The sequence below is a fragment of the Medicago sativa genome, chromosome 7 (assembly GCF_051527215.1).
Source record: "Medicago sativa cultivar Bolivia chromosome 7, Bolivia_mono, whole genome shotgun sequence".
Lineage (NCBI taxonomy): Eukaryota > Viridiplantae > Streptophyta > Magnoliopsida > Fabales > Fabaceae > Medicago > Medicago sativa.
This window is the reverse complement of record NC_140755.1, coordinates 34,983,918-35,010,971: the sequence shown is the minus strand read 5'-3', so window position 1 is coordinate 35,010,971 and position 27,054 is coordinate 34,983,918. Positions and strand designations below refer to the sequence as shown.

The window sequence follows — 27,054 nt, the reverse complement described above, 5'->3', positions numbered from 1 at the left end:
GGCAATGTGAACCATTTTTTACATGACATTTTTTGGTTTGAAAGAAATGAAAAATATGTTTTATCTGAGAAATGAAAATGCCAAAAAATGCGGAGACCTTCTCTATTGGTCTCCCTATCTCCTTTTTGAGATATAGAAGAAAGTTTTTATTTTTTTTGACATAAGATAGAAGAAAGTTTGAAAGAAAGAAAGAAAAAAAAAAAAGTGTGAAGAGTTCACAAATGACACAGGGTAAGTATCTTTCTACAGTGTCATAAGACCATCTCCAATGCATGCAGCATGCCATTTGAGTGTTTAAATGGGTCTGGACTATACACGTCAATACCTAATAAAAGCATCTAAAAAATTATCAATAAATTTTAATATTAATTTATATACTCATTCATAAATATATAATTTTAAAATATTGAAGTAATTTAATTATAAATTATAAAAAAAGCAATTTATTTTTATTTTTATTTTATTAATAATTCAAGAAAAAGTTGAAACTTGAAAAAACAATATAAAATAAATGATAAATTGCATAATTTAAATAACAACTAATCTTGTTGACTATCTACCTTAGCGTTGCCAAATTCAAGAATTGACAATTTGACAATTGCAATTTTATAAAATTTCCAAAGGTTATATGCTACAATCAAGCAAAATAAATTTTAAAATACTACTCTAATTTAATATAGAGAGCAAATAGAGTTAATACATGTGACATACATGAATAGGAGAGGAGAAAGGGTGTCTATAAGAGCACCTATCTTTATAAACACCATATTTATTGATGTCGCCATGGTGTGCTTATTTTACATGGTACTAAATAAGGGGAGGATACCCATTATAGATGGTTTAAGTGGTTCTTCGATTTATTATTTTAAGGGAAAAACTAACTTGTGCCTTTAATTCACAAGTTAATGATTTAAAACACCATATTTATTGATGTCGCCATGGTGTGCTTATTTTACATGGTACTAAATAAGGGGAGGATACCCATTATAGATGGTTTAAGTGGTTCTTCGATTTATTATTTTAAGGGAAAAACTAACTTGTGCCTTTAATTCACAAGTTAATGATTTAAATATAGTAACTTTTTATTGTAATGTGTGCATTGAATTTAATTTTTAAGTTTGTAATAAATTGAATGCACAAAATTTGTGCATTCAATTAATTATATTTAAAATAATTAAATTCAGTTGCATTCCTAGCAATAAAATATTTTTATTTTTGACTCATTAACTTGTGTTTAAGGGCACAAGTTAGCATTTTCCAAAGAATAATTTGAACCTTTGTCTCAAATTTTATTAAGAGAGTACCTCATTTGAAATCTTCATTAATTTCTTCAATACTATTTGAAAAACCAAAAGTTGAGAACTTTGACAACAAGCATTGACATGATATAACAAACAATCATTGATAATGTCGTGAGCTTAGCTCAATTGGTAAGGACAATGCATAATATATGCAAAAAAATTCGATTTCAAATGCATTTACTCTTGTCCGAGATGATAATGAAGATTTATCCAACCATCCTTCCGCTGGAGACGGCACTAATGGAAGAATCTTGAAATAAGACTTATTCTTTTAAATGTATCCAAGTACTTGATTAATTGAAACTTTATTTATTATTAGAATTATTTATATTTATTCTTTTAAAATAAATACTTTTTTTAGAGATTTTTTTTAAAAAAACTACTTATATTTATATTGTGTATTTGGATATATATTTCTTTTTAGAGAAATGTTTTTTTTTAGCAAATTTAGAGAAATGTTAACAACACACATTTTAATACACTTTTCAACACACTCTCTTATTGATTAAAATTCACATGGGTTCTACCAAATTTATATATGTTGCTAGCATTCCTTCTTTTTTTTTTTCATTAAAACATCCTGACCATTTTTCTTATATCGTATCAAGTAACTGGAATTCATATATGATTTCCCTTTGGTCTACATTATCATTTTTTCGGAGAAATTATGAACAAGTCTCCAAGCAAATAATGAAACTGTGAGAGGAACCAATTTATTTCAAATGATATTGTTTGAAACCGTAGCTAGATTATTCAACCATCTACTCCCATTCTCTCTGGATTAAAATAAGAAAATAACATTTCACGTGAGAAGTTCTTTTCTCTCCTATGTAAGAAGATCTTTATACGCAACCCAAAAATCAATCTTTGCAAACTATTTATTGATCTAAACTTTGCACATGATCACTGAGATTTTCCTACATAAACCAACTCTTTAACCTAGTTTCCATGGAGTCTTTTGAACAACTCAATCCAGAGGCTGAGGAAGACGAAGTGGCGATTGAAATCGAAGAAGTTAATCAAGGAGAACAATCGACGAATCATGTGTTGTGTCTCGTTGGGAGATTTCTAACAAATAAGGCAATACACATATACATGAGGGAAAATATGCATGAGATATGGTATCTAGTCAGAAAGGTCAAAATTGAACGGGATCACTTTAAATTCATAAATCTCTAATACCCTTTGTTATGAACAAACATATAAATTATCCGAAAAGGATGAAGATACTCACAGTGGAGGTGGATCGACGACAGTAGGTGCTCTGACCCTTTGTGACGGTGCTCCGAGGATGCGGTGGTCGCAATCCTGTTGAGGAGAAGGGGGGTTGTTGTACCTACATGTGCTCCGACGCCCAAGTTAGCCTATAAGCAAGAGTGGGAGTGAAGCACAGAGAGATACATACCTTGTAAGCTTGTCAAAAGCTCATTATATAGGGTTGAGGAGACCGTTATGTAGTAATGGTGTGATAATGGGGCAGCCGTTATGTAAGGGTGCCCATAAACCATCATAGTCTTTATGAGTCACCACGACATTATGAGGCTTTAGTGAGGCGGAGAGAATCCGAGGTGAGAAGGAGATTCTACTCAGTTGGGTATGTGTAGAAATGGGCCTTAATTTGTGGCAGACTAGGGTTTTCGCTAGTCCATAACATAAGCCCCCAAGGCGTCAGTTTGTGGCATTTGAAATGATGATTTTAAATTATGACGAGCAAAAAGGAGATGTCGAACTGATTGTGTTAGAAACAGTATGAAGAAGACCGTTTTTGATACTTAGAGTTCGATTATATCTTATAAGGCTTTGTATTATGATTTGACGAAGTGAGGTGTTTTTAAGTTTATGGTTTTTTGGAAAGTGTGGTGAGAAGATAATGTATTTTCTTCTCGAAGTGTGGTGTGGTTTTGCCGAATTATTGAGAGTAAGTCTTGTTGTAAGACAAACACCCATGAACGACCATAACAATTTTAATTGAATCTAAGTTTGAATCAAAAGGTGTTGCCCTTCCTCCCCTAAGTCATCTCTTAGTAGGTAATGAATTGAAGACTTGCGTGTTATATTACGAGGGGGTCCATGTGTGATCGTTCTAATCATTATGCAGAGTATACATTAGAGGCATTCACGTCCAAAAGATGGTTGGTGGACAAAGTTGAGTGTGTAGGAAGTGAGCTTATGTTGATTAAATATTTGATAGTCATAATTTGCTTGTTTGAGTTTTTTAACATGCTACTGTATTGTACTAGGAGTGTGCAATACCCTCGATGAAAAGAGGTTGAAGATGAATGAATGCAACCTTTCTGTCATAATATTACCATCAAATTAGTCCCGGAATTATTTGATTAAATATCAAATCGATCCTTACATTATATGAAAATACCATCAAATAAGTCCTTGAATTATATAAACAAACGTCAGTTTGATCCTTGATGCATATAAGTTCAGAACAAAGTAAAAAGTAGAGACACAATTTTGGGCATTAATCATTGCTACCTGGGACTTTCCAATAACACCTATGCAGAAATCATGGCTATTTACTAAGGGTTGCGTCTTGCAAGGAACTTCGGATGTACCTACATCATTTGTTACTCTGATTCTAAGGGTGTCATTGATATTTTAGCTAATCCTGTAAACAAATATCATTGTTATGCATCTGCCATTGCCAACATTATTGATCTCTTGAACTTGGACTGGGAGGTGAAGTTATGTCACTCTCTTAGGTAAGGAAATGCTAGTGCGGATTTTCTCGCAAAGTGGGGCTCTAGCAACGACATCAAGTGGAAGTTGTGGAATACACCCCCCTCCCCCGAAGATTTGAAGGGCATTCTCCTCAGTGATTCTTTGAGGACCCTTGTTCCTCGTGTTTAATTATTTTGTTGCTGTTTTTCTTTTTCTTCTCTTTTTTCCTGTTTAGTTTTGCCAATGCACCAAAAAAAAAATTGGGCATTAATAAGTCATAATTAAGTCATTGCACTACAAGTGCAAGAATATTATGCAACAAAAATCAACCCAACTGTGAGGCATTAACAAGTCATAAGTCATAGAAAGGTGTTCTTAAATATTACTTAGAAAAGAAAAAAAAAATCCCAACTAGGGGGCATAATTTAAACAAGTCTTAATATTACATTTCCAAAATCATAATTTAAACATGTATCAAACATCATTTCTTTGGAAATCCTAGTGTTGGGATAAACTTCATGAATTGGGGTTGAGTAAAATCGGATAGCCCATAACCATAATATGATACTCTAATAACTCAAGGAGCAATTGCATGTGCTGGAGCATGACCCCTCATTAATGTTTGCTTAGACCTCACAGTTAAAATAACTGGTCCTCCAACGCCATACCTCCTTGTACTTACTCCCTGTAATAAAATTTTCAATCAAATGAATCCCTAAATTAGTACACATACTAGCAAATCGATCCTTATATTTTATGAGTCATACCTGTCCAGGAACTGCCTCATTTGCAACAATATTGATTACAAGAACTACCCCGTTATCAACAAGATTGACAACAGTTTGAACTTGGTCATCATTTTCTCGCACATCATTAGCAACAACATTTTCAACAACAACATTTTCAGCATTTTCTTCTTCTGTTTGTTTAGGCTCAGTATCAATCCAATCTTCTGGTCTCCTAGAAACACCTTGCTTCACACAGCCTCTTGAGTTATGACCAAACGATCCACAAACAAGTAAGTCTTCTTCATGTTACTTCCACAAACAGTTTTCTCACAGTTAAAATAATTGGTCCTCTAACGCCATACCTCCTTATACTTACTCCCTGTAATAAATTTTTTAATCAAATCAATCCCTAAATTAGTACACTTACTAGCAAATCGATCCTCATATTTTATGAGTTATACTGTCTAGGAACTGCCTCATTTGCAACAACATTGATGACAAGAACTACCTCATTAACAACAAGATTGACAATAGTTTGAACTTAATCATCATTTTCTCACATATCATTAGCAACAACATTTTCAGCAACAACATTTTCAGCATTTTCTTCTTCTGGTTGTTCAGGCTCAGTATCAAACCAATCTTCTGGTCTCCTAGAAACACCTTGCTTCACATAACTTCTTAAGTTATGACCAAACGATCCACAAACAGGTAAGTCTTCTTCATGTTACTCCCACAAACAGTTTCCTCATAGCCATCCTTTCTCATGCTCTTTTTGGTCTTCCTGCAACCCTTCTTGCCACGATTTAGATACCTTGAAGTAACCTCTGCAATGTTTCACCATCTTTTCAATGTCCTACAAACATAACTCATCTACTTCCGCTTTTTCCCAAACACAGAATTCACCATCAACATCGTGAAGCCTTCTGTAACATCCCGTTTTCCCAACATAAAAATTTCATAATTAAAAATCAGAGTAATTCAACTTTAAACGGAATGCTACACTTCTTAAAAATTCATAAACTGAATAAATAACAATTTATTCTTCAAAATCATTTAACATAAGTAATTCAAAACTTCGCAGCGAAATTAGTTCATTCAACATAAAAAGTCTTTGCCACGTAGGCCTCATCAGAAAATCTCATAAGTCTTAGTCCAATATTTATTCATAAAAGTTCATAAACAATACGTAAGGAATAGAAGTAAAGTCAAGTCCCATCCCGTTACGTATCAGAGCACCTAGACACACATGTGAGGAGTCCACTCACGACACCTCTAATCTTGATTACCTGCAAGTTACCCATACGAAGAGCAACATTTCCAAGCAGAGGGGTGAGATTTCTCAAACAATAATATAAAGCATATAAATCATGTAAAGTACATTCAACAACTTAAACATCCTATAATTCATTAATCATATCTAGCAACTTAAACTTCCTTAACTAGTATCATTATTCTTCCTACAATAGTCATATACTTCATATTATATCATCATATAAATATCATCACATATCTACAAATATTAGTCATAAGCATTATCATATATCCTTTTAATCATAGCATCTTAATCATAGACATAAACAACATCATATAACATCAAGTACTAATCATAACCATCTCATAACATTATATATCAACCATAAACATAATCACAAACAATCCATCTTAAATATAATCACGAGGAATCATCATACATCATCATTAGTAAATGTATAACATCTTATCATATTCACATATCAGCATATCATAAATCACATAGCATCTTATCATAACAACTTCATATTCAACCATCATAAACAAATCATAATCAACATCATCATCAATCCTAAACAACATCATCGTCAAACATGAACAACATCATCGTCAAACATCATCATCAAAATCAAACATCATCATCAAACATGAACAACATCATCGTCAAACATCATCATCATTAAATCATAATTAAATATAAGTTATGACGACTCTACAATGCAACAACAACTTCAACAACAACTTAGATAACTTCAACAACAACTTAGACAACTTCAAAAACAACTTAGACAACTTCAACATGCATGTGGTACCACCAGGGCATTAAGCCCCCTTCGCTAAGGTCATATTTGAACCTGTCGGGCATTAAGCCCCCATCGCTAAGGCCATAAAGAACCTGTCGGTCATTAAGCCCCCATCTACTTTCGTACAACTTAGACAACTTCATGAACATCTATGACATCCCAACATCTTGACAATATAACATCTTAACAACTTGATGACTTCATAACGACTCGACGACTTAACAACTCTTATCATCTTAACGTCTTAACATCTTAGCATCTTGACAACATATGGATCACATAAATAATTCATGTCATATCATAATATAACAATATCAAATGATAATAAACAACATCTTAAAACATCATATTCATCAATCATAAACAACTTCATATAACATCGTATTTAAACATCAACAATAATTCACTATGTATCTTTGTAAAAACATAATAAATTATGCACAACATATTTTCATGTTAAACAAAAGCTACTGGAAAGATATCACAAATATCAACAACTTTCATGTTTACAACAAAGATCAATTCAAAACAGAAACATATGAACAAAACGCAAAAACATGAAACAGAGAATGCTGTCACCGTACAATTTTGCTAAGACCTCCCTGTAGTATTTTCATCATAACTCAAAGACCAAACATCATTTTCACGTCAAACCAAAGCCACTAGAAAGCTAACAAAATTATCTAAAACTTTCATGTTTATGCCTAAGACCAGTTCTGTACCGATCAATACCAGTTTTCATTTTAAATTCGGAAAAGTTGTGCTGAAAGTCCATAAAAATTCACTGTGACCTACGTGCAGTAATTTGACCATAACTCAAGTTCTGTATATTCTTTTGACGTGAGACCAACGGCATTAGAAAGCTAACATCCATACCTACAACTTTCGTGTTTACAGCTAAACCCAGTTCGGAACTTAAACTTGTCAAACTGAGACAATAAAAACGCGTTTTGCACATTGACAGCAAAATCGCAGTTCAGCTGCGATTTCGTTTTGGGGAAATCTTTTCCACTTCATCCAATACTCTCCAAACTTGACCCTAATCTTTACTCTATGATTGCTCTATCATTAGAACACTAATTATTCATCAACTTACTGTATACAAATTCAAAGGGTTCTCAAATCTATTAACAACCTATTACAATTATTAAACCCTAATTCTTAAACTCACCAACATCCAATCCAATTCCATGGTTTTAACCTCAAAACTACATCCAATAATCATCATATGGGTTATCTAAGGACTGTATACAACTTCTACATCAATTCAACAAGTTTTCATAATCTAATCATCAAATCTTTCTCAAAACCCTAATTCTCAAATTCTCACAAACTTTCCCCAACTTGTTAGATGCAATCTAATGATTTAACAACTTAATATTAATGCAAGATAGTCTCACCCTCACCTTAGATTAATTCCTGAATCAGCGGCAGCGTTCTTCTTTCCTAAGGTATTCTCCTCTTCTCTTGACTTTTCTCTCCTCTTCTCTTCTTTCTTGTTCTCATCTTTTCCAAAAAGCGGTTTCCGGTAAACTCTTTCTAACCTAAGCTTCTCTATTTATAATACTAAACGCTCTTCCTAAATCTATTTTGGCCCAACAACTTATTCTTCTTTCTATTCTAACCCCCTTCTTATTTCTCTTACACCTCAAAACTACTCTATTCCTCATAATCTTATTTATTTCTAAATTAAATATATCTCTCCCCCACTTAATAATAATAATACACCAATAACAAATTTATCTCTAACAAATAACAAATATATTTCTACACCAAATAACAAATATATCTATAACAAATAACAAATATATTTATACACCAAATAACAAATATATCTATAACAAATAACAAATATATTTCTACACCAAATAACAATTATATTATGCTAGTAAATACCAACATATAACATAACAAAATATCACATAAATCATGTAAATCATACCAATCATATAAATATACTCTAAAACTAATTAAAATAATTAAATAAAAAGGAGGGCGTTATACCTTCAATACTCTCTCGCTCTAAACCCCCACCGTGATACATGATTAATGGATTTTGGCAACATTAGTCATAACCACAAACAAAACAACAAAATGCAAATCAGAATTCACTAGCATAGGAAAGATACCCTTTTTAGAAATTGTGTTGATCAACCAATAATTCCCTTCATTACTTATCTCATGTTCATCAATTTTAGTAACCAACGAGAAAAACATCAAAATTTTAAGTCTTAAACTGAAAACCCTACAATGAATAATAATAAAAACGGTCACAAAAACACAACAGTCACAAAAAACAACAAAGCAAACATCAAACGAAGTTTAAACATGAAAACGAATGGATAAAAAATGAAAATGAAAATAAAAAAATAGTCACAAAAATCGGAGAAAACAAACAGGAGTGAATAGAAAACGAACATGCACGACTTTACCTTTACTGACGTTGATCGATGAATATGATGATGATTTTTGAGAGATGAAGATGAAGATGGTGAAGGTTTTAGCGTAAAGGAGAGGAGTCGGGGACTGGTTTGATGTTTCTGAATGAAATGTGAGGATGAAAGGATGTGTAAAAGAGGAAAAATAGAAAAAATTGAAAGTGAAAAGTTAAAAGTGAAATTTGTAACATTTCCATCAAAATAGTCCTTGTACATGTGAAAGACTGGATGACATGTGGACATCACAACACAACATGCAGATTGACACATCTGTCTCCAGAAAGATTGAACCGAGGAATTAAATTCAAGGATTAATTTGATATTTCGACAAATAAGAAGACAAAACCGATTGTTCATTGCAAATTTAAAGACGAAGTTGATGATTCACTCATTGTCTCTTCCAACATGTATCGAGGCGAATCAAAATATCAATATAATATCCGTACATAATCGATGTTGAAGTATATGGGCTTAAGTTTCTCCTTACAAAATTCCTTGCAAAATATTTAGTTCCCTTGTCTGTGTTGACATCAACAACATATAGTTTTCAACCAGAATATGGGAGTTCACGGTCTCTGGGAACTACTCTCCCCCGTCGGTCGCCGCGTCTCCGTTGAAACCCTCGCCGGAAAAACACTCGCCGTCGGTAAATCCCTCAAAACCTTAATTCCCCTAATCCCTCTCAATCCTCTCTCAATCGTGTTCCTTTTTTTCTTTTTTCAGACGCGAGTATATGGATGGTACAGTTTATCAAAGCGATGCGTGATGAGAAAGGTGAAATGGTTCGTAACGCTCATTTGCTTGGATTCTTCCGTCGTATTTGTAAGCTTTTGTTTCTTAGAACGAAGCCGGTTTTCGTTTTTGACGGTGGTACGCCGGCGTTGAAGCGGCGGACTGTTATTGCTCGTCGGAGGCAGCGGGAGAATGCTCAGGCGAAAGTTCGTAAGACCGCCGAGAAATTGCTTCTTAATCACGTAAGGCCTTTTTCTTTGGTTGCTTTCAACAATGAATGAAACGCGCGAACCATAGACATTGACACCGAATAGTGATAGGTAGACAATAATAGTAACTCTGTCAGTGTAAAGAAAGTTTTTACACCGTCAATCAATTATAATTATCTATCATTGTGGGTCAAACACTTTGAAGATGAGTTCTCACGATGTTCGAGTAGTGTTGGTACCCTATTTTTCCAACACTCTCTGTAACACTTATTCTCTTATTGAATGAAATCATCGTGGGTCCTGTACTACATAAAGTGCTGGGAATTGCATGAATTTCACTTAGTAAGTGAGAGTGTAAATAAGTGAGTAAGTGTTAAGATATTGTTGGAAAGAGAATGTTCATAACATTTCTCTTGACTTTTAATCGTAGAGTGTAATTTCTATTCATTGTCAGTCTACAAAGTTTAATATTGTCAACCCATCACAACCAATCATATGTGTGACTTGAGGTGGTTAAGTTGATAGTTAAATGTTTCTATTGATGTGACGATTGTGATTAATTGACAGTGTAAAGTGCATATAAATTAAGTCCTTGCCCACATCCACTTTAAAGTCAAACGCATGATTGCTTCTGATGTGGGACTGTCTGAAACTTTTTACACTGACAATGCATGGAAATTAATCTCTTTACGAAATTGTAACTGATCGAACATAACCACATGTGTTAGTGTTGTATTGGATATCGACACATGACGAATACTAGACACACCTTCAATACGAATTACTGACACATGTTGAATACCAAACACACCTTCAATACAAATTTATGACACATGTTGAATACCAGACTTACCTTCAATATGAATTACCAACACATGTTGAACACCATACACTCATTCAATCCGAAGTATTGGTGCTACATAACATTTGGTTAGTTACACTGGGCATACAATTGGTTTCAGAATTTTTTATCTTTCTTCAATATGAATTGCCAATTTTTTTTATGATGTTTATTAATTTTTGATGAATGTTGTATGTTCACTTTTAGTGACATGTTTTTCAGTTTTGTATCGAAAAAACCGAGATATTTTTTACTATATTCTGTTGCAGTTATGTAATTAAAAGTAAATTCAGAAAATGGAAACTACAAAAAGTTTTCTTGAATCAGACTGTCTATTAACTTTTAAGGCTTGGCACTTGGCAGGCTTTTGCTTTGTATTTAAGTTTCAGTAGAAAAAAAAGTTATTTCAGATTTGCTTGTCAACATAATTTTTTTTGGAAAATTTGAAGTTGAGTGCAATTTGTTTACACTTTGGCATACACTTTTCGGACCAAAGCGATTGAAAAGTGATTTTTAGATTTTACACTTTACTAACAGCAATGAGTAAAAATTAAGACCTTTCCGGGGACTCTATTTCGCTACCTCTAATTTCTTACCTCCTAAACTCGAACGAGCATGCCTTGGATGATTATCGTTGTTCCTTTGTAACATGTTCGCTTGCTTGGGGAAATGTGTCGATTTTGTGATTTTAGAGGGACACCTGTACTTAGTTCTATGTTAGTTGCAAAGTGAAAATCTTGGAATTTATATTGAACCTTAGTTTATGGCTGTGAAGTATATGCGTTTTTATGGGTCACAGGTATCTTTGGAAGATAAATTTATCACTATTTTCGCTAATGGAAGACGGTGCATTGGATATGTATTCTGCTATCTTAACTTTATTTATTTTTTTATTTTTACATTTTTTTTTAATTTCTTGACAGTTAAAGGCATTGAGGTTGAAAGAGCTGGCTGATGATATTAAGAACCAGAGACTGACTCAAAAGAGTGGCAAGAAGTCCCAGGAAAAATCTAATCAAATGGACTCTGTCGGTAGTGATTTAGAGAGAAGTCACACAAAAGAGCTAGAAGAAATGTAATTTGCATATACTGTTGTAAATCTTTGAGGCTTCTTTCTATCAGAATTTTATTCAATATTTTAATTATTGATTTAGGTCTGCATCTCTTTCTGTTGCTAAGGAGGACAGAAATCCACCGCAGACTAAAATATCGTCAAGTTGCAACCAAGAGGAGCTTGATGAAATGTAATCCACCTATATTCATCCCAAATGAATTATATATACATAAAGCCACAGAGTATCTCATATATAAGTTCCATGGGTTTTCTTTTTTTCTTTCCAAAATATAAATAATCTTGAACATGGTCAGTGACTTCCTATAATGTTTGGATGACTTAATTTAGGTTGGCAGCATCTATAGCTGCCGAGGAAAATGAAATACGATCCAGAGAAGGAATGGCATCTACTGTAATTAATTCTTCAGATGCAGACGAAGAGACTATACTGGTATGTTTCCAAAAAGATGAAGTGGCTATAAAGTAGGAATTGCAATTATATGGTTTTCTATTATTGTGTACCATTTTTTGTTTATCATGTAACTTATACTTTTTGAGAAAGTAAACGTAAATGGTAGAGTCATTGTAAATAGTTGAGTTATTGTGGTTATTAAGTAAATATTTGGCCACTAATCGGTTATATTGTAAATTTCTGTTTATTTTTAATAAGCTGTAATTTTCTCTGTTGATGTTCCTGAATCTGTTGTTGAATCTTTTTCACTTCTCGTTTCAATATATGTAATATTTTTCCTCTCAGCTCACAGCCAATGAGGAAGTTGATTTAGCTGTTTTAGCTGCTCTGCCACACTCGATGCAACTTGATATTCTTGCGCAGGTGAGATATTAGATGATCTTGCCTTTTCCCCTTTATCAATTTCTATTTTCTTACCTTTTAACTAACATATTAAATGAAAAGCAATAAAAGGATCAGATAAATCATTCGATGTTTAGATAATAATATTTACTTGAAAACATCATCGTCAGTTGGACATAATGACATATATTATGATATATCGTCTTTCATTTGGTTTATATATTAAAACATTTTAGTTTATTGTTTGATAATAGCTCAAAGGGAAGAAAGCAGAAGGACCAATGAAGCAAGTTGACAGCCAAATAAGACATGGGGTCAATGATTGTGGCAAGGGTAAAGGGATTATTTTCAATGAAACTGACATGGTTGGGTGTAGCTCAAAATGCGACGTCAATGGGACATCAAGCAGCGACAATCAAAACAGAATTGATGAAATGTAAGCCGAATAAAAAGTCATAATTTTGAAATTGTAGTGTCTTTTGTTGGTTGATCAGGGTTGTTTTGATGATCCCATTAGGTTAGCCGCATGTATCGATATGGAGGAAAATGCGAAGTTAGTAAAAAATGTAACAAGTTCAAGTTCTCTCGGGGATTCCACCAATAAGGAAAAGGGTGGTAACTATGATGAAGATGAAGACGAAGAGATGATACTGGTTAGTTATATTTCTACTGTGTTTGAGTTATTTAACTCTGGTCTGTTCAGAATGTATTTCAGAACACAGCTTTGGTCATTTTCCATTTTGGTAATCTTAACATAGGAAATCACAATGATTTCAAATTTCACATTTATATTAAGCCGTGCTTGCTTGCAATGTTGGAAAATAGCAGCCGTGGTGGAGTGTCGTGGCGGATGATGTGCCAGCCGCTATAGGCAATTTGTGCAGGGCACATGGCATGGCGACACCATAGGTGGCAATTTTGGCCATCCGTCATACACCATCATCTACCATCCTCTACTCCAAACTTGAAAGTTGTGGTGTTATGTAGCATTTAGTCTTAAAGAAGAATAGTGTTTTTATTTCAATTTGTTTTTTTGGCAGCCATCTATGCAAAGTGAAGTTGATCCAGCTGTTCTGGCCTCTCTGCCTCCATCAATGCAACTGGACCTGCTTGTTCAGGTAATTGAGTTGGTAATGTAAGTTTGAGCTTAATAACCTTTTTGTTTATTTAGATATTAGTTATTGACTGCTTGTTCTGCAGATGAGAGAGCGGTTGATGGCAGAGAACAGACAAAAGTATCAAAAAGTCAAGAAGGTTGGTGTAAAGAATTCACATGCATTTGAAATGTGAAACATATGTGATTGGGAAGTATCATAAAAGTTAAACTTGGAAAATATCATAAAAATTAAACTTGGAAAATAGTGTACATATTAAGTAATTATGTATTTTTTTATGTAATAATTAAATTAAAATCTACCATTTACAAGTAAGAAACATCAATCAGCTCAGCTGAAGCAATTTCTATGACTAATATCCATCCCAACTCACAATATTCGGAACTAGTCCTCTATTCATTATGTGTTGATTACAATAGGGACTCTTAACAGCCATAAAATGGCAGTTTGCTGGAAAACCTCAATGCCATGGTGCTGCTATAGCTGCTATTTAGTAACAGCGGTGTTAGTACTAATTTGACTTCTAATTTAACTAATTTGATGTTCAAGTAACTTATAACATACTGGTAGTCTTAAATACCAAAAGTAGTAAAACCTTTTGGGGTTCCATGCTATACAATAGGTGATTTAGAAACTGAACTTGTAAACGAAATGTGAAGGTTGGACTCTGGATATAAAGCTCATACATTTACGAGATATGTTTTAGTTGGTATTGCTTTTGCGAGAAATTAGAGAATAGAGAAGAGTTGCTTTTACAGCGTTAAGAGGAGTGTTGATTCTAGAGGTGTAGCAGAGCAGGCTTTGAGCGATGAGCGATCTTATTGGTCAATTGCCAGTTGAGCTCGTTGCACTGAAAATTTGGAAGACTACTCATTTTATTGAATGTAATAATGGAAGTATGGAACCTTTGATTGAGGATGTTCAACTCAAACTTTTAATGCAAATGGGATATTCTGATTCCTAGCTATATTAGGGTTTCGTTGATACTTTGTAATGGTTTCCCATTAGCTGTTTTATATCTCTCAAAGTGCGTGACCATGTTCCTCATGCAGTTTTCAAAGTCATCACTACAGATTTTAAGCTGTCTACTAGCTTCATTGACAGTAACAAGTTAGATTATCTCCATGTTCTTTTAGTGGTTTAGTTTGACATTATGCCGGTGCTTGATGGTTTTCTTTCTCTATTTACTATCTTCTAAACTTCTAAAACCGTTATATCTTTTTTATTCTTTTTTATAAGAAAATTACATTTCCTTGATACTAATGGGTGCCTAGACAGTGTACATCTATGTGAAATTAGGAATAATGCATGTCATCCAATTGGCTTCTTTCAGGATCCTGCAAAGTTCTCTGAGCTACAAATAGAAGCTTACCTTAAAACTGTTGCTTTCCGTCGCGAGATAAATGAAGTGCAGAAGGCTTCTGTTGGAGGAGTAGGTGGGGTACAAACTTCACGGATTGCATCTGAAGCCAACCGAGAGTATATATTCTCGTCGTCTTTTTCCGGTGACAAACAGTGAGTAACGCTATTTCCAATGATTTGGGCTTTTGGTTAGTAAAATGTCATTCTCAATAACTATTGCCCTTGACATGCTCAGGAGCTTTTCCAGTGCATATGATATTTTATATATTTTCAATGTTGATAACTTTTATCTTTGCATTCCTTAACATTTCAGAGGACTTACCTCCACCAGATTAGAGAGAAATGTTGAAGATACACAACAAATGCAACGGGGAACACATCCTTCACATAATTTTGTAAATAACATAGCAGCAGGAAATGTTTCTAAGACTTCAGCTGGATTGGTTGGTAATGATTCTAGTGAGCCTGTTGATGAAAGTATCGAGACATATCTAGATGAGAGGGGTCGGTTTCGAGTTAGTAGGTCAAGAGCTATGGGGATGCGTATGACCCGTGATATACAAAGGAATTTGGATTTGATGAAGGAGATTGAGCATGACAGAACATATGTGAACAAGGTTGATAACATTGAAACAGTGCCTAATACAGATAATAGTCCTTTAGAATGTTCTGGGAATCAGCTTAGTGGTAAAGCACAAGAGGTGAATTTAGAATTAGTTAGAGAGAATGTGGAAAATGAGAAATTAATGCTTGGTAAGGATACTTCTATAGAGATATCCTTTGAATATGATTGCAAGAATGAATTTGCAAGCGGTGGGGATGATATATTTGCCAGTTTAGTAGGAGGAGTATCTATGGAGCACTCTCATGCTGATGATACTGTGGTGAATGTGCAACCTTCGGGTTCTGATTCAGATTGTGATTGGGAAGAAGGACCTGTTCAGGATAAGAATACAATTTTTCCTGGATTTAATGAAGTGGGATTGAAGTCTTCAGGCGAGCATGATGATAATAATAATGATAATAATGACAGTGAAGTAGAATGGGAAGAAGGGGATTGTAATGGTACTACAAGTACCTTGTTGTGTCCAGCTGAGTCGGGAAAGGTGGCATCAAAAGGGCGCTTGGAAGAGGAGTCTGATTTACAGGAGGCGATTAGGAGAAGTATTGAGAGTACACAGGATGGGAAACTTAAATACATGTCATCTTCAGACGAGCATTCAATTGCTTATGAGAATAAATTAGATCCTAATTTAGAACATGGTGATAATGGTGGTTCTGGCTCAAACCCAATGGATTTAAATGATAATATGGTGGGTTCCAATTTGCCTAAGGAAGATCATAATGAACAAAGTGAATTACATGAAACTGTAGGAGACAAAAGGGAAAATCATGTGACTAGAAACAACCCAGAAACTTCCCATTTCAAAGGAAGTCAGTCAAAATCATTTGTGGTAATTAATTCCAATAACACAGATACATTGAATAACGAACCTAGCAAACTGGATGGACACGATATTTCTGAAAATTCAATTTCAGATACAACTACCGTGATGGTGGATGAAGTTCCTAATCCTATTGTTGCAGAGGAATCATTGGATAATCATAATGATGGTAAAACTTCTCTCTGTTGTAACAATTTGTCCAACGTGGGTGTGACAGAAGAGGGGAAAGATAAGCATATTAATGAACCTGAACCAATGAGTGATTTTACTGACAATACAAATACTGCTATTCTTTCCGTGGAGTCATCTTTAAAAGGAGCTAAAGAAGACATTGATATGGAGCTAAAATTGCCTTCAGTTAACAATGATGGAAATTTGTCTATGGAAAGGATTAGTAACCTCTCCCAAGACTCGTTGAACGCCCCAGGAGATTTTCCTGTACAATTGGATGAGGTTCAATTGAATGAAGAAATGCAAATTCTTGATCGGGAATATATGAACCTAGAAAATGAGCAGAGGAAGCTTGAGCGTAATGCAGAATCCGTTGACAGTGAATTATTCACCGAATGTCAGGTGAGAAACTGAAGTTAGTCTATACATCATCTAATCATGAATAACCATTACTTTTTTCTGGAAAAACGATGTTGGGTGTTTCTCGCTTTTTCTGCCAGTTTAGTTTTCCCCTACCAACAGAAACACCTGTTAAACACTAACAAGTAATTTTGATTGAAGATATGTGCATAATAACAGTCTAAAAACAAAGTCTAGTTCGTATTTTTCATTCTTGAGGCACTGGTTTAACACAACATGATTTTGTTCCTGAATAGGGAAGCAAATAATCAGCATTGAAAGAGGCAACTAGGATGGAACTTTTTTCTTTCAGAGAAGAGCATGTATAGAAATGTTACTGTCACACATGAAACTAGAATTTCAAAACAATTGTACAATACTAGATGTTTCACCTAAAATTAGTTTTGACAGAGATACTAAGGGTCTGTTTGGGAGTTTAGGAAGGGAGGGGAGAGCTTTGGAAAAAAGTTAAAAAAAAATCTGAAGGTACTTGTGTTTGTTTATTACCCAAAAAGATCACCTTTTTTAAAAAATGATTATTAACTAGTTCATGTGTTACCTCCTTGTTTTTGAAAAAAATAGATTTTGAGAAAATGATTTTTATAAAAATCCTAAACAAACACTAAAAAATGACAAAAGTGAATTTATTTATTTTTTTTTTTATAAAAAAAATCTAAAACAAACGGGGCCTTGATTTGGGGGAACTCAAAATGTATATGAGGAAGATTTATAAAAATTCTTCAAATCCTTTCCATATTGTTATAATACTCTCAAAATAAAAAAAATATCAATCATAATTATTCTCTTATCATTCCCTACAAAATCACTCTCAAATAAGGTGGAACACTACTCTTTCTTTCCCTCCACCCAAAGCCCTGATCTCCTCTCCACCGCAAACTCCCAAACAGAACATGAATATTTTTTCTGGGCAGATGTGCCAAAATAGTCAGAGTAAACATAATTAGAGTGCTTATATCAATATTTGAGATAAGCTTCAGGGTTGTCTGGTTTATAGTGTGGTATAGTAAGTGTTGTAATACTGGATCTGTTAGCAGAGAAAGGCCACAGCCCAATATAAGGTTCATTAGCCTATTGCAGTATGTTAGCTTTTCAGTTGGAACTAGCTTTGACTTCAGTCAAAGTAAAAATACTGTAAACTTGTAAAGCTAACTGCACTCATCATTATGTGTCTGTATCTTAAACTGTTGCATAAGATCTTAAACTTTTCTAGTGGTTACGTTTTACATGCCTTAGGCACCAGCTGACTGAGTAATCTAGACTTGGATGCTGTTAAAGAACACGATTAACTGGCCGTGGTTTCATCCTAATAATTTGCATTTTATTGTTAAGGCTTTTGAAACATTTGTTGCTCAGACAGATATTAACTTCACTTTTTAATTCTTCCTTTTCTCATTCCATATAGGTATACCTCTTGATTAGTGATTTTCTACTCCTTGTAGTATGTTAAACACTTATGTTTCTCATGCTTTTGATACCCTGTAGGAACTACTGCAAATGTTTGGCTTGCCATATATTATTGCTCCTATGGAAGCTGAGGCACAATGTGCGTACTTGGAACTCTCAAAACTGGTTGATGGTGTTGTGACCGATGATTCTGATGTCTTCTTATTTGGGGCACGCAGTGTTTACAAGAATATATTTGATGATCGCAAATATGTAGAGACATACTTCATGGAGGTCAGTATCTGCAAAATCTGGCCCATGAATAAATTTCTGTTAATTTTTTCTTCGTTGTTCGTGAAATTTTATCAATTTTTCAGGATGTTGAAAAGGAACTTGGATTGAACAGAGAAAAATTAATCCGCATGGCACTACTTCTCGGGAGTGACTATACTGAAGGTGTAAGGTGTGACAACTATTTACCTTGCTTGTTCTGGTGCATAGGTGTGGCTAGTGAGGCATGCCTTTCTATATGGAGATAAACTAATGTTTCTTTTCATTATCTAACTAGTAATAAGATATTTTCCATATGTATTTTCCCTGGATTTGTTGCAGGATATCAGTTATAGCTTATATATAGGCTCCACAATTGTGACATGACTGGATTTTTTGTGGTAATGTAGTGGGATTGGCATTGTTAATGCTATTGAGGTTTTAAATGCGTTCCCTGAGGAAGATGGATTCCTGAAATTCCGGCAGTGGGTTGAGTCACCAGATCCCACCATCCTTGGAAGGTTGGATGCAAAATCTGTATCTAAGAAAGGGTCAAAACTTGAAGAAAAGGAGTCCCCTGATTACATCCAAGAAACAAAGCAAACTTTCATGGATAAGCATGTAATATAGTTCAAGCTTTATCTGCTTCCAGTAATATATTGACGGATAATTTTGCACTTTATTGCGCTTGGATTTGACATATGTTTTGTTTTCTAAACAGAGAAATGTTAGCAAGAATTGGCATATTCCTTCTTCTTTTCCAAGTGAAACAGTTATATCTGCTTACATATCTCCACAAGTTGATAAGTCAACTGAGCCTTTCACATGGGGAAAGCCAGATCAGCTTGTTCTTCGCAAGTGAGTTTATGTGTTATTTTTTCTTTTTTCTTTCCTGTTTCCATAGCCCTTATTTCTACCTAATTATTGTAGAAAGAATGGGTAAAAATTGTTATTCAGCAGGGAAAGCACCCATTAAATAGGAGAATTACAATTATTGTCAATTCCTAAAAGGTCATAAAATAAAATACTGATCTTAGAAATAATTGAGAATATCCCAACTGCTGTGACTGAAATGACAGTTAAGCCTAAGAAAAGATAGAGTAGAAACAGATGTAGATTGATAGAGAAGTGTATTCGCTCGCACATCCCCTCAAGCCCAAGATGGGTGAGGTGATAAAAGCTCGGTCACCTTGAGTTTGTCCCTCAAATACTTTGCTATGCTTGAGTGTTAGAGAATGATAAACCAACAGTCCTTCCCAGAATGATAAACTGATGCATTTCAGTTTTTCGAGATTCTATATTGATGGCACCGTTGGATTGTTCTTTTAATTACCTTGTTTTGAAAATGTACATGTATTTCAATATTGTACAATACTTTGAGTCGCTTCTTGCATACAGAATGTGCTGGGAGAAATTTGGGTGGTCTAGCCAGAAAGCTGATGAGTTGTTATTACCTGTTTTAAAGCAATATAACAAACATGAGGTTAGAGACTTTGCATTATTGTTCTGCTCCTTGTTTTTAGTGATTATGTTATATTTTTGGTTGTATTGGTAGACAAAATTAATTTGATTGATCACTATGAAGGCTAGTATTCTTATTGGTTATCTACTGTCTTATTAGTACTTCTACTCATTATTAATATCCTGATATTGAATATTGTAATGTAGACTCAACTACGTTTGGAGGCATTTTATAGTTTCAATGAAAGATTCGCAAAAATTCGTAGCAAGAGAATCAAGAAAGCAGTAAAAGGAATTACTGGTAAGCCACCTTCAGATTTAATAGCTGATTCTTCGGAGAACATGTCCAATGGTACAAAAAATGGGATAGGAAGTCCTGGTGACCCTGAGGATGACAATTTGGAGGCTTCAAAGGGAACAGAGAAAAGTCTTGCAGCTAAGAAGAAATCAAAAACAAAAGAGTCAATGAAAAGGAGAAATGATGGGAATACTGTTGCTAAGGAACATACAAAGAAAAAGAAAATAAATGATGTTTCTTCTTCTGCACCTGCTGCATCTGAGATTGAGAATTTACAGCCATGTATGCAAACAGAAGGGCAATATGATGGTGAGGATTTGGTTCAGAAAAAAAGTAGCCGTGGGCGAGGAAGAGGTAAAGGTGTAGGAGTAAAAAGAGGCAGGGAGAAGAAAAGTCGTCAATTTCGACTGTCTGAAACTGAAACCTCATCTAGTAGTCTCGATATTGACAATCACGAGCCAAGAGCACAAGTTGATTTGTCAACAGCTCATGAAGTTAAGCGAAGGGTAAGCTTCATTCTGATAAGAATTTTTGACCTGAAAATATTAAATAAAATGCTCCTTCAGGTTTTTTTCTCTCTTGAGATCCTTCCATTGTTCTTAATCTTATAGTTAACTTAAAAAAGATGTAATTTGGTGCTTTTCAATCCAGTCAACTTCACGAAATGTCTATGTTATCCCTATCTAACTTTGTTATTCATGATTGATTGTAGTTGTAATCTGTTTCTTCCCACCCACCCATAAATTTCGGTTACGTATACAAAACAAGCAACATCTTTTCTATCCCAAAAAACAGAAGAAATCAACTGGTTTCTTTAATACATTTGCTTATGTCCTGTCCTACTTACGTGTTGTTTTCTTTAATACATTCTCGAGATGTGATCTCGAAAACTGTCAACTATTCTTTCAAGGATAAAAATGAAAAGGCTTCTTTAAATAGTAAGTAAATAAAAGGTCCTACTAACCTGTTGTTTACTTTTCCAGTCAATGCGATCTCGGAAACCTGTCAACTATTCTTTCGAGGACCTTGAAGTTGAAGATGCTGTTGATTCATTTGATCAGAGCAATCAGAAATGCTTGCGTCAAGAGCTAGTAGAAGAAAAATCTACGTGCATCGATGGTTCCAGCATAGGGAAAGAAAGCGGTAGGCTAGAAATTCCTCTGAAGGATAACTTGCCGGCAGACTATCTGGAGACAGAAACAGATGATGGTGCAGCAACACAAAGGACTCATCCTTCAGATGACTATCTTGAAATGGGAGGTGGATTCTGTGTAGACGATAGTGAGATGGATAACAAACATGATGCAATTGATGATATGAATACGAGTACTGCAAACTCTCCACCCTTTTCTGAATTATTGGGTGAAACCGATCATGATAAAGGTAGTTCAGATATATTATTTTTGGGTGCCGAAAAGGCTACAAGTGAGGTACAAGATGTAGGGGCATGTAAAAACTCCAACAAAATGCCTAATGACCAGCTTCTAAATGCTGACATAGGGGTATTAATACCGGAGAATGCTCATCACAATAGTGAGAGCTCCAACGTAGCTTTTAGCGCTATGCCGTTTTTGAGGAAGAAAAGAAAGAAATGAAACATTCCCAACTCTGAATGTCTCAATTGATCTACCACTGTAAATAGTTTTTATATTTTATCTTCCATTTGATCGGAAAGAGAGGGCTGTGCTGACATGGTGGTTTTTTTCCAATTGGGATGTTCTGATCATTGTGTTTCCTGTGGGTTGTATAATTATTTTAACACACAAACCCCTACGTTTCTGTTTGGTTGTTTATTTGATGCATTGAAAAGTGGAAGATGATGTGCCCCAAGTTAGACCCATTGCACGTAGGATGATTCCATCAAACTTGTATTGTATCGCTGATTTGAGGCCAAAGCCAAAAAAACTCAATGGCGCGTATTGCAGTGGCAATGAGATAGATATGACTAGGTTACTGTCAACTTTTAAGTATAATATCAATTTTGTGTATCAACTTTTATGAAGCTAAGTATAATATCAAAACACAAGTGACGTTTAGAGTAAAAATTCATTTCAGTCCCTCAAAAAACACTGAGCTAAAGTTAGTCTGGAAGAAAAAAAAACTCAACTTTTAGTTCTTTACCGAAATAAATTGGGATTATATTTAGTCCTGAGACCACTATTTGTGATTGAAATATGGAACGTTAACTTAAGTGTGTGGCTTAACGGTGTCAGTTATGTGACATTGTGGTACACCTATGAAAGTACATTTTGACGACGCCTACAAAAGTGATTGCCGACAAGTGTTAGTTTAGCGATGACAAGTTCATTTTGTGTTTTAATATCGGATTATCTTCCTACTTTTTTTTCTTTAATTTCGTCTTGATGCGTGGATATAAATGATAGGTGAATCTTGATGGAAATGCTCTAATACCATCTTAGAATTCATTGTTGAGCCTAACTCAATTCATTAAGGCATGAATTTTGAATTATCGTATACTGAATTGGTTTACAAACACGGCATAAATGCAAGTAGTAATATGTTGGATTCATGCTAAAGTTAAGTTGATCATCTTGGTTAATTCTTTTTGATCTTTTTTTTTGTCAAGTCACGTTGGTTAATTCTACTCGCTAGGATAAAAAAAATGGATGCAACCGTCAACATGTAATAATTATGGTAACAATTATGGTAACCAATGCATCAAAACAGAAGTTAAGTTCTAAACTTATCTCTCAAGATGAAAGACTTCATATCAGGTGGGGACAGTCACAGAAACAAACACACACATTCAATTGTGTTACATAACTATGTTGAACATCATGGTATGGGATAGATAACTACTTTTCCAGTAGCTCTACCAGTTTCCAGATAGGAAAATGCTTCAACAGATTGAGAAAATGGAAATGGACTCTTGGGATCAAGTACTGGCTTCACCTTTCCACTCTCCAAGTATGGATTTAGTTTCTCTAAGATAGCCCCATTGGAGGAGAGAATGAAAAATATTGCTGGTGGAAGTCCTGGTAGTGCAACTGTCAGAACTTTGCCATCTTCTTTTAGAGCCTTAAATGCCTTCTCAGTCTCAGCTCCCCCTGTTTTTTAAATTTTGAGGAAAAACAAGTTTTAGTATTTTATAACTACATAAATGTTTCCTACTCCACCTCCTAAAACTCTAAAAAAGGTAGAATACATAGAGAGGGGGTGAGAGAGTTTTGTTATTTTTACATAAAATATGACAACAATTTTGATGGTTATTGTTGATCAAATACATGATTGATTACATTTACTAAATGGTTAATGAATATAATAAGAAGGCACACTTTATTAGAGTGTGGATTTCATGGTAATATTTAGAATTTAGTGTTGGTTTGGTTTGGTGTTAATAGTGCAATACCAAATAGTGTGTTGGAAAATGCTCAGTCGTTTGGTGGTTTACGGTTTCCTCAAAAGGTACATCGCAAAGTGTTGCACGCAGTTTGGATGACCTGTATTCGGGCTATTTGGAAAGCTCAAAACTCCATTATCCTTCCGAATAAAGAGCTTGTATTGGATAATGTTGTAGAAACTATTAAGTTGTGGTCTTGGTCTTGATAAGAGGTTGAAAATCCATAGATCAGAAGCAAATCAGATTATCATCTACATTGGACCAAGAGCAAGCACACAAGTGAGTTGGACATCATATCTTAACCCAAAACTTTAGGGCATGGAGTTTACGAGTTATCTCACTTGTATGTTCAACATTCACTTTTTCAATTAATGTGAAACTTTTAACTCACCTAACACTTGTTAGGACACCACCAAAAGTAATTAACAATATATTTAAATTGCCTTAATCATCTAAATTATTGTTGATATTTGCTGTTGAATTTATGTCAATATCATTTCTCATATACGTGGACCCCTTTTTTAACATACACTAAATGATGGACCACTTTATGGACTCTGCGTATGCGGGAGTTTTAGTGCATCGGGCTGCCATTTTTTTATCATTTCTCAAATATATGTATATAGAGGTTCAATTCAAATCTTACCTACTGTATCAAAAACCACATCAAACTTCTCCGGAAGGTCTTCAAAATTCTCCTTTGTGTAATCAATAGGTAAATCAGCTCCTAAGTTGCTCAATAATTCTAGTTTCTTGGTGCTAGATGTAGCTGCTACCTTGGAAGCGCCATAAACATGCTTGGCAAGCTAAGCACGTCCAAAAAGGCATTATTATAAACAAATTGTAATTCCGTTAAGCAAAAAAAACAATATTTAATAAATTTAAAGCAGAAAATGAACGAGAATTTAGCATACTTTTTTTATAGTACATGACTCTATTATATATATGTATGCAATGCAATGATAAAGATTTTCAGGTTTTAAATCTACACAAGAAAACAGGGGTAGCAGTTGTTAGTTGTTACAATCAAGATTTCAAGTAAAAGGTCGGCGACTATGATCTGGGCCGTGACATTAAGGATTTCCTATATAGTCAGTCACATTTGATTGTGATTCTCCATGATGTCAAGGATCGCAATGCGACCGTTACGCGACAACAATCAGGTAACACAAGCAGCAGTCATTATGGAATAAAATTGGTAGGGATATCTGGATTTGAATCTATAGTGTAGACATGCATCACATGTGTCACAATCAAGGTTTTCGAAAAGATCTGCAACTACGAGATCTGGAAGCCAACATTGGGGTCTACGTGACTGCAACGTGGCCGTGGTTGAAGCCGCATCGATCACGTTTGTTTCCGATTCTCCCCAATGTCAAGGTTTACAATGCAACCACGACTGAACAACAGCCGCAATCACAAAAAACAAGCAGTATAGTGAGGTGCTAGCTGTTATGAAGTCATAATACCTGACACGATACGAATACGATACGATACCGATACGGCGATATAAGAAATTTATCAAAACTCCCTATACGATACGGTCTCGATACGTTATTAAAAAATTAAATTTAAAATTTATAGTATAAATGCACAATGTATAAACATAACTAAAAATGATAATAAACAAACATACACATTAAAGAAAATGATCAAAGCAAGTGACAATTGCATATTTTTTCCGCACAAATTAGAATATAGCTAAACATCATTAGTACCATCCAATGAGAACAGCATTAGTACTATCAAAAAAGAACATCATTGTCTAATGTTGACTACTTAATAGTTAACACTAATTGAGATTGAAAACAAATGATTTAAAAGCAAACAATTTTTTCCCATTTAGAGATAAGAAGAACAGAAGAAGAGAAGAAGATATGAAAGGGAGAAGAACAAAGGAAACATAGCATTAGAGAGAAGAGAGACAAAGTATTACTCATGGGCAGTGTTGATGGAAGTAGCCGATGATGCTGATGTTGAGATTGAGTTAATCGGTGGTAATGGTTAGAAGAGGGAATAACTATGGCTCAGTGGTAATGGGAAACCATATTTTTTTGGGGTTAGAAGAGACAATATGTTTTTTTTATACGCTGTCGGTCTTTATGTATTTTTATTTCTTATTCCTTTTTTTTAATGGAAATATGTAAGACAATATCGGTGTCGGAGTATAAGTTAGCCGTATCCGACACGTATTGGTAAATTTTTTTCAAAAAAGTAAATATTAATTGGCCGATACTTCTCCGATACGCATATCGGGACGTATCGGTATCGGATGCTTGTCGGACACGATTCTTCACCATTTCTTAAGTATCGGGCCTCGGAGCTGCTACGTTATAACTGAATGAATTTAAACTATGTTGATTAGATGAGGTATTTTAGTGCTTCAGCCACAACAAAACAAACACATTAGGTAGAAAGTGATTAATAGATACCTGAATAACAAGGGTTCCAACTCCACCAGCACCACCAAGCACAAGTATGGATTTACCAGCAGAGAATCCAACCCGTTCAAGGCCTTCATAAGCAGTCTCAATTGTCAAAGGAAGACTAGCAGCCTCAGCAAAGCTCAAATTTTTAGGCTTGTGAGCCAATGATATCTCTTCTGCAGCAGTATACTCTGCCAGTGAACCAATGACCTTTGGATATTCCAAAGCTTTCACATTGATATCACCATAAACTTCATCCCCAACCTTAAATTTCTTCATCCCCAAAGCAGTCTAGATCAGAGCCACATCACAACATAACAGAGAGATTAGTTGTTGATTATTAATTTATAATGACATTAATTTTTATACAGTCCAAGTGTAAATTCTATCAAATCACATCATAACGTTACTTTGTATGTTAGTTTTTTAAATATCTTCACAAATATCTACGTGTGAAATGCGATTGGAAGTATATTGTTGAGAGTCATGGCAGAG

At 34.5% G+C, this 27,054-nt stretch overlaps 2 protein-coding genes across 4 annotated transcripts; one reads left to right on the top strand and one right to left on the bottom strand.

The window, feature by feature from the left end:
* The first annotated feature begins 9,714 nt into the window (after nt 1-9,714).
* Nucleotides 9,715-22,602, top strand: LOC146905888 (DNA repair protein UVH3-like). Of its 3 annotated transcripts, XM_085727909.1 has the most exons (20): nt 9,715-9,843; nt 9,921-10,171; nt 11,903-12,054; nt 12,134-12,223; nt 12,382-12,484; nt 12,791-12,868; nt 13,102-13,283; nt 13,365-13,500; nt 13,888-13,965; nt 14,048-14,101; nt 15,296-15,477; nt 15,638-17,342; nt 18,843-19,037; nt 19,121-19,206; nt 19,424-19,634; nt 19,735-19,871; nt 20,412-20,496; nt 20,682-20,775; nt 20,845-21,278; nt 21,756-22,602. In XM_085727909.1, exons 1-20 carry the CDS (start codon nt 9,756-9,758, stop codon nt 22,365-22,367), a joined length of 4,953 nt encoding a protein of 1,650 aa, XP_085584035.1. In that variant the 5' UTR covers nt 9,715-9,755; the 3' UTR covers nt 22,368-22,602. The 3 variants fall into 3 exon arrangements, with proteins under 3 accessions (XP_085584035.1, XP_085584036.1, XP_085584034.1); XM_085727910.1 differs by having other exon boundaries at nt 12,159-12,223; nt 20,682-21,278; XM_085727908.1 differs by having other exon boundaries at nt 20,682-21,278.
* Nucleotides 22,603-23,414: 812 nt separating this feature from the next.
* LOC146905887 (2-methylene-furan-3-one reductase-like) lies at nt 23,415-26,843 on the bottom strand. Its single transcript, XM_085727907.1, has 3 exons — nt 26,566-26,843; nt 24,780-24,939; nt 23,415-23,840 (listed from the first exon to the last, which is right to left on the bottom strand). The coding sequence occupies exons 1-3, from the start codon at nt 26,836-26,838 to the stop codon at nt 23,569-23,571; spliced, it is 705 nt and encodes a 234-aa protein (XP_085584033.1). The 5' UTR covers nt 26,839-26,843; the 3' UTR covers nt 23,415-23,568.
* Between the last annotated feature and the right edge of the window lie 211 nt (nt 26,844-27,054).